The sequence below is a fragment of the Anas platyrhynchos genome, chromosome 25 (genome assembly GCF_047663525.1).
Source record: "Anas platyrhynchos isolate ZD024472 breed Pekin duck chromosome 25, IASCAAS_PekinDuck_T2T, whole genome shotgun sequence".
Taxonomy (NCBI): domain Eukaryota; kingdom Metazoa; phylum Chordata; class Aves; order Anseriformes; family Anatidae; genus Anas; species Anas platyrhynchos.
Window position 1 is genome coordinate 2,535,476 of NC_092611.1, and position 7,540 is coordinate 2,543,015.

The 7,540-nt window shown below is 42.4% G+C and overlaps 1 protein-coding gene across 2 annotated transcripts; it reads right to left on the reverse strand.

Moving 5' to 3' along the window:
• Window positions 1-1,340: 1,340 nt before the first annotated feature.
• Window positions 1,341-6,317, reverse strand: LOC119713051 (zinc finger CCCH domain-containing protein 11A-like). Of its 2 annotated transcripts, none has more exons than XM_072027669.1 (9): window positions 6,109-6,317; window positions 5,790-5,909; window positions 4,884-5,007; window positions 4,248-4,450; window positions 3,564-3,683; window positions 2,983-3,063; window positions 2,578-2,688; window positions 1,789-1,851; window positions 1,341-1,528 (listed from the first exon to the last, which is right to left on the reverse strand). In XM_072027669.1, exons 4-9 carry the CDS (start codon window positions 4,333-4,335, stop codon window positions 1,356-1,358), a joined length of 636 nt encoding a protein of 211 aa, XP_071883770.1. In that variant the 5' UTR covers window positions 4,336-4,450; window positions 4,884-5,007; window positions 5,790-5,909; window positions 6,109-6,317; the 3' UTR covers window positions 1,341-1,355. The 2 variants fall into 2 exon arrangements, with proteins under 2 accessions (XP_071883770.1, XP_071883771.1); XM_072027670.1 differs by having other exon boundaries at window positions 2,578-2,631; window positions 6,109-6,316.
• Window positions 6,318-7,540: the final 1,223 nt, after the last annotated feature.

Consider the following 7,540-nt stretch of genomic DNA (forward strand, 5'->3'; position numbering starts at 1 on the left):
CAAAGCCCCGCATGCAACTGGACCCTGCGTGTTCGCTCTTTCTGAGCAACCAGAATCATAACCCTACCCGGCATGGGAGAGGAATTCAAAATATGGCCCGAGAAAATGCGTTCAAAGCCCCTTTCGCCCATAAAAAGGTGCCCCCAAAGGAAGTCTTTGGGTAAAACTGAACTCCCAAGGGGAGCCTTCACGCAATCACACATGCCACTGGACACTCTGTCTTCGCTCTTTCTGAGCAACCCAAAACATAGCACTACCCGGAATCTGAGACGAATGACAAAGAGGGCCCCAGAAAACACCTTAAAAGCCCCTTTCACCCATCCTTAAGTGCCCCCAAAGGAAGGCTTTGGGTACAACTGAACTCCCCAGGGGAGCCTTCACACAGCCCCACATGCAACTGGACCCTCTGTGTTTGTTCTTTCTAATCAACCCGAAACATAGCCATACGCAGCATGGGAGAGGAATTGAAAATATGGCCCAAAAAAATGCATTCAAAGCCCCTTTCACCCATCCAAATGTGTCCCCAAAGGAAGGCTTTGGGTACAACTGAACTCCCCAGGGGACCTTTCACACAGCCCCACATGCAAGTGCACCCTCTGCTTTCACTCTTTCCGCGAAACCCGAATCATAACCCTACTCGCAATGGGATAGTAATTCAAAATATGGCCCGAGAAAATGCATTCATCCAGCAATATTTTAAGTCTCCAAAATTTGTCCGAGCACTAAGGAAAACTAATCTTGAGTGTTCCCAATAATGCATCTTTGAACAATATCCTTAGAACAACATTCTCCTCCTCCTCTGAGCCACTTGTATTTTGAAGACCAGCCCTATCCAGAGAGAACTGCTACACATAAATGCTGCTTTACTTTATTACTTTTTCAGACTGCATTTCAAATTCCTGCTCCTGGCAGTGGTTCTATTCTAATGGTACGTAACGGTTCACAGAAGCAGCTAAAAACCTTGACAATGCACAAGTAGAAAATAAACACACACCGAGAGCCAGATTTCTGATAGTGGCTGTCAGAAGAGCTTCAGCACTCAAGCAAGAGGCATCAGTTCTTTGTTTTCATTTAAATTAGTTTTTAGGGATGGATGAAAGCACTCCAAGTTCATGGAAAGGAAGGAGGAGAAAGCATATTTAATATCTAGCTGTTACCTCTCTCAGTGCTGGTCTGTTTAGGAGGTAATCCCAGCCTGTCCTTCAGAGACTTGGCAACTTGAACTGCAAAACAGAAACAGAACGAATTAGGGAGGCTGCATAATGTCAACTTCAGGTTCACAGTTCAAAACAAGACAGGAAAGGTAACTTTGAATCCCAGTGATTACGACCTCAGCCAACATGCAAAAAGAAACATCACTGGAAAAGGACAAACAGAAAGACTAAATACAAAACCCAGGAATCCAATCCAGATGCCCGTTTAGTACCTGTATCTCTCTTGGGTGCTTTGTCAGCATTTCCCAGAGCCTCTACCTTCTTCTCCAGCCTTTCAGCAAGGCTGCGCTTCACTGGAACGGTGCTTACATCATCTTCAGAGAAAACAAGGAATATTGTAAGAACTTTTCTCTGCAGGAAGGTTTGAGAACAGTCAACAATAAGCTTCTATTTTTCAAGCATATTTTCATAGAATTGCCTTTCAGCTGCTAAATGATTTTTTTTTATTTTTTTTTTGCCATTTCTGCAGTCAACACAGATCTCCACTGCAATCATTTCATACCTCAAAAATACTCTTTAATGCAGTCATATATAGAAGGCAGCATCTACGTAACAGCTCATAAAAAGTTCTTACCCGCGGAGGCTTTCCGTTTTCCTTGTCTATCAGCAAGATCTAGTCGAACCACAGGTTCCTCCCCTAAAACAAAAGGGAATTTTTTTTTCTATTTCACAGAAACCAGTAGCCAACAGAAATATTATGTTAGCCCTTGTCCAAAAAACCCCAGTCAGACACTGTTTTGACAGCTAAACCACATAAACTCATATTTTAACTATAATTAACATAGAAAAAAAATATTAAGAGTCTCAGTGCTTGCTTCAAATTCCAGCTGAGATAGTAGAGCATGAATCTGAATCTGCTTGACAGCTATACTTTGTGCAGAACAAAGCTGCATAAGCAAGCAGAATATTATTAGGTACAAATGCTGAGAAATAGTCCTTTCTAAGGTGAACGTCTACGAGTAAAAGTACTTCCACACTTTTTTCCCTTTAAAAGGCATTTGCACAGCTCTAAACAATTTATACACAAACTCCTGTCATACTGTGTCCACACCTGCCACTGTCAGCTTCTTTAATGCTTCAGAAATTGCTTCTTATATAGCACTGTCTTCTACAGCTCTTTCTTCTCGTTACTCTTCTGTTTTTCAGTTACCCCCTATTTGCATACTGACACTTTTTTTTTTCTCCTGCCACTGCACTTAACCTGAGCACCAAATCTTTCCAGTACAACCAGGGACTTGAAGCATAAAAGCACATTTTGAACAGAAGGCAGCACCAGAAGGCTAACACGGGTGAATTGTTTTAATTATTGCTTAACCCTCCAGTTTAGGAGTAATGAAATCAAAACAAAAGCATTCCTTACTACCTTTCTTGGAAGACAGTGTCACAGTTCTCACCACTGTCCGGACATTTTCCTTTTCTGGAGCAGGAAAAATCATAGAATCAACAGGACAAAGAGAAGATCTTGAAGAACCTTCTGTTCAGAGCAACCAAAACATAAGGAAGTTTACCCAGCATAAAAAACTATCACAAAGAACAAAAAACTTTAAATTATTTGTTACTGTCAAAAATACAGCAAGCAGAGCATGTAAATAAGAGAGACAACTAATTTGCCTCTGGTTGCCCTTTGAACTCCCATTTAGAATACCAGCTGGCTGAGAATCAGGTTGCTTGATGCCCCCAGCTAAAAATGGAAGTCTGTCCCTCAAGCAGCTCCCAGTCACCATCACCTGCCGTGAACAGGATCAGAAAGTAGGGCATATTAACTCACCACCGTGTCTCTTATTTTTTTCCTTCATCTTCTGCGATTTGATTTCCTCAAGTGTTTTTATTCCAAAATTCAGATTGCCCTCTGAAAACAGGAAACAGTTCATGAGACAGGCTTAGAGGCACTCACGGAGGACCACAGGTCCTCAGGCTTCTTAGCGCTCAGGAACTTTCTGAAGTATTTAGAATAAAGCCTGTCAACACTCCTCACAAGTGAAAGAGCCCTACAACCAATGGCATTTTGCCCCTCCTTTCATCCTTCAGGGTTAAAAATGTAGTTTTAATTTTAATCCATTTACACCATATTAGATCCCTCTATCGTTAGATATGGCTTATCAACAGTGGTTGCAAGGCTGCACGTGCAGCCATTTAAACTCCATGCTGTGGCCCTGGTTTGTTCTCCAAAAGTAAAGGAGTTCACCTTTCTGACCCAATGGGCACATGATGGTATTAATGGCAGAAATGAGATCATGGAAATAACCGAGTCCATTCAGCACCCTTACATTTTGTTGTGTTTTTACACCACACTGCTTTTGACTTCACTGTCAAGTTCTTCTGATTTATCCTACTAAGGTGCTGGAATACCTTGTTTAGTAGTAGGAGAACTGCCTTTCCGAGTGGAAATCACCCGTAATCCATTTTTGCCTTCCGCAGCTGGTTGCTGGACGGGAGTTTTAGTTTCTTCTCCTTCCTCAGAAAGTTGGTCTGAAGGGGAAGAATCTATTCAGTTATGCATAGACCAGATTGTTCATGATTACGTAGCTCATGCAGTGACACTTCAGCCCATGGTTCATATAAAAAATTTTGTTGCTGTTTTGTTTTGTTTTTTAAACAGCTACACAGACCTGATGAACTCCTAAGTAGAATACACTAGGACAAAACATCTAGGACTCTAGATTCTCTCTGCAGCTTTAACTACTACACAACACATTGCTCTTCAGACAGAAAAAAGAAATTTCCTTCCTAGTTTCACATAGAACTTTACACAACAGACCAGCTAAAGCCAGGAGTGGTTCTAAGCTTTCCTCCAACGTTTCAGGTTCTGTCCACTGACTGCCAGACAAAGCCACCAGTGACCTGGCCAGACTGCCTGCCCTATCGCTAGTCAGACCTCAGGTCATCTGTGATTTATACATTCATTTACAGCACAGATTCCTTCAAGAACCAAAGATTTAACACATTCATTTACAGCACAAATTCCTTCAAGAACCAAAGATTTAACACAATCATTTACAGCACAAATTCCTTCAAGAACCAACACATGCTCACCATCATCATCTTCATCATCATCTGCAGCATTGATTACAACTGGAGGGTGTGTAGGGCTTGGGACATTTTCAGAGTTTTCCACTTTCATCACCCCCTTAGCTGTGGAGAGGGATTTGACTGGACAGAAAGTTTCTTTTGCTGCAGTGACATCTGAGCCACTTTCAAATCATCGTCCACGGACTCAGGTGGACTTGGCAGTGTAGCTAGAGGAAGAGGAGGATCATTGGTAATATGGCAGTTTAAAACTTTGACCACAATGCAAAAAGATGGTAGGAAAGGCAGATAACCCGCACAGACAACAAATTCAGCATCTCCTTTTGCCCATCCCATCACTGTTTACACCGGGAACAATGACTTCCCTTCGAACAACAACACATCTCCCTACCACCCAGCAAAAGATGAAACAACAGGAAGCAAACTGCAAGGCAAACATCACACAAAGCAAAGAGAAGCTGAGCACGAAAGCAGAAAACAAACATCAGCAGTACACTCGGTTTAACTGACCACCTATGACTGCAGACCTTTTCCTGCACTCACAAATGAACAGTTACCTGATGCCCCCTACAGGACTGGCACCCACTAAGTAATACTCAAAATTAATTCTTCAGCGCTTAAAGAAAAAGGACCTAAACTCACTCTTGCTTGGTGGTAAGAATTGTCCATCGATGTAACGTCCCTTTGCATGATGAAAAGCACAGTTGGCTTTCTGACAGCCTCCCGGCTGGTTCTCCCAGTAGCAAGGAATCTCACTGCGCTTTTTCTGAAGACAGAAAGAAAGAAAAGCTCGTGATAACATGCACCTGAGGCTTGCAAAGAGATGCACAGCTCCAGATCATGACAGCTGTCACAACACAGTGCTGAAACATCATTCCAAAGGTCAGGTTCTCAGTTAAGTGTAGTATTTCTGGGCATATTCACAAAGTTTGCATAAGCTGCAACCACGATGCACATTTAGATTTGTCATGATTCAGTTTGCGAAGACAGGCACGCTCAGACATCAGTTGAGGGTGGGTTAAACTAATACACCTAGGATTATACTAGGATTATTCAGAGGGAAAAAGAACATCCGAAATTGCCTAGGTTAACCCTGTCTAGAACTACTTCTTGGAGACTTAGTTCTTCTGCACCTTTAGCTTTCCCCACTTCCTACCCCAGGCAGCTAGAACAGCGTTATCTGAAGGACTGTGGGTCAGAAGAGACCCGATAGTTCATTATCAAGCCTCCTCCCATGAGGATAGAACAGCCTGTTTATTACCCCCCTGCTCCAGCAGGTTTTAGCAGTCTATTTAACAGCTATTCTGCATCTGTTGAGAAAACTGTCAGCATCTAATAAAAAATATATATATATATATATTTGGCTAAGGCATACCTAAGGCATTGATTTTATTTCCCTCTGCTTCCTCCCACCCCCTCTCTTGGTAACAGAAACCAGTATGACTTGGAAGCAAACAAATCTATCCTGCAAAAGCACAATCAGTACACCTACAGCACTGAAAAAGGCTTTTGTTGATTTATTTTGAGAACACATCGTTAGGCACTCACGTCAATTTCCATGTGTCTGAATCGGCAGACATTCCTGAAACAACGACCCTCCTGCCACAGCTTGCAGACCGTCTCATTGCCCAGAGCAGCTTCGCAGTGGCGGTAGGCACATTTGTCTCCCTGCAACCAAAAGGAAACCAACAAGGAAAATATAGTACAGCCTCAAAAATGCCATGCTGCTGCCTAATGTTGCCACAACTGAATTCAGAATCTATCTGGTTCTCAAGTTAACCAAAGACCAGTGTGCTTCCTCCTCCTAATCTACTCCTTCCTGAAAAAAATGGGGAAAAAAAGCAAAGCAAAGAAAAGCCAGCCATACCTTGGTACAGGTAGAATAGAAATAGAAGTAGCAATCATCTCCTTGTTTAGACATGCCGACGAGTTCTGCTAACAAGCTCGGGTTCTCTCCACAGGGACTTCCTCTGCTCTTGGAGAGAGCTGTCTTCACCCTTGCTTGGGCTGAAAGTTTTCTACTGGCTTGTGATCAGTGAAATCTTCTTTTTAAAAGTAACCCTAAAGAAAGTAACAAGTGAAAAATAATGAGGAACGAACAGTTTTCCAGCTTTCTTCAGTTAATCAAATCAAGTTATCAGTCTCTCGAAGAGAGCAAAGCCTTTTTCCCAAATTCTGGAAATACACACCAACAAGTGGCATAAGCTTTGCCTTTGCTGAAGGAAGATAAATAACACAAAGAAAATCTGTCTAGTTTGTTTTACAGGCTTGTCTTTCTCAGTATGGAACAAACGGACCTCCCTGGTCTAACTTTGCAGTTACCTATTCTGCCTTTGTCCTGGAGAGAAGAGCAAGAAAGGAACAAATCTATTTTTGCACTCCAAAAACGCGTTAGAGGAGGATTATCACACCTACCTAAGGGTACTTCCTTGTTTGTTTATAAAGCACCAAGTATTTCTCTTAGACAGTCTCTGTTGCTGGCTTGTTTTGTGCCTTCCATTTATAGTAAAGATATTCAAGATGCTTACCCCACCCTTCTTTTTTCTTTTTTTTTTTTTTTTTGTTTTTGTTTTTTTAAAGAACAGTGGAAGTGGAGAGTTGGATGACAAGCAAGAACAAACACCAGAAACTCCTTGTTCGCCCCTGCTTTTTAATCACCCAGCATCACCCCGGCTGCAAAACAGCCTCTGCTGATTTACCTGCTTGTTAAAGCACCCCACAGGCTGCAAGTACGGTGTGCTAGGTGACAAGTTCTATTTAACGGTGCACAGGTAACCATTCGTCTTCCCACAGTCGAAGCACAGAACAGCCTCTTGCTAACAGAACTCATCCCTGCTGCTGCAAGAAACCTCATGGCCTGCAGGAAAAACCTCAAGCTAAGAGTTCCAAAGCAAAAGCAGAAAAAGCATGATTTGTACTCTTTATATTTGAGTGAATTCTAGCTGCTAAACGCTGCCTACATCTGAGGGCACGTTCTGAGGCTGGGGGGAAGGACACTCAACACCCACTGACAGCAGGAGTGCAAAGATGCCAGCCAAGAAGGCAAAGGTTAGAGCTGAACGCTGCCTCAGCTTCCTCCAGCAGCCAACCTTTCACCACGCTCTCTGAGACTCTGAGCCCTGAATTGGCAACATGACTATTTTTTTCCACTATTAAGCTTTTCATTAGTGCTTTTGGTTTGTTTGTGGGTATTTTTGTTTGCTTTTTTTGTCTTAGTTTCCAATTTTTATGGAGCAGTGACTTTAGCTGGAAAGAAGGGAGAAGCCAAGTATTTCTCAGTGAGACGATAACAATTCTGT

What these genes read in the sequence shown, in the direction of transcription:
- LOC119713051 (XM_072027669.1), bottom strand. Translation starts at nt 4,335, where the DNA reads ATGAAAGTGGAAAACTCTGAAAATGTCCCAAGCCCTACACACCCTCCA. An exon ending in TGATGATGAAGATGATGATG is followed by an intron (nt 3,684 to 4,247) that starts GTGAGCATGTGT and finishes CTTCCCCTTCAG; the next exon opens with ACCAACTTTCTGAGGAAGGA. An exon ending in AAAACGGAAAGCCTCCGCGG is followed by an intron (nt 1,529 to 1,788) that starts GTAAGAACTTTT and finishes TTTTCTCTGAAG; the next exon opens with ATGATGTAAGCACCGTTCCA.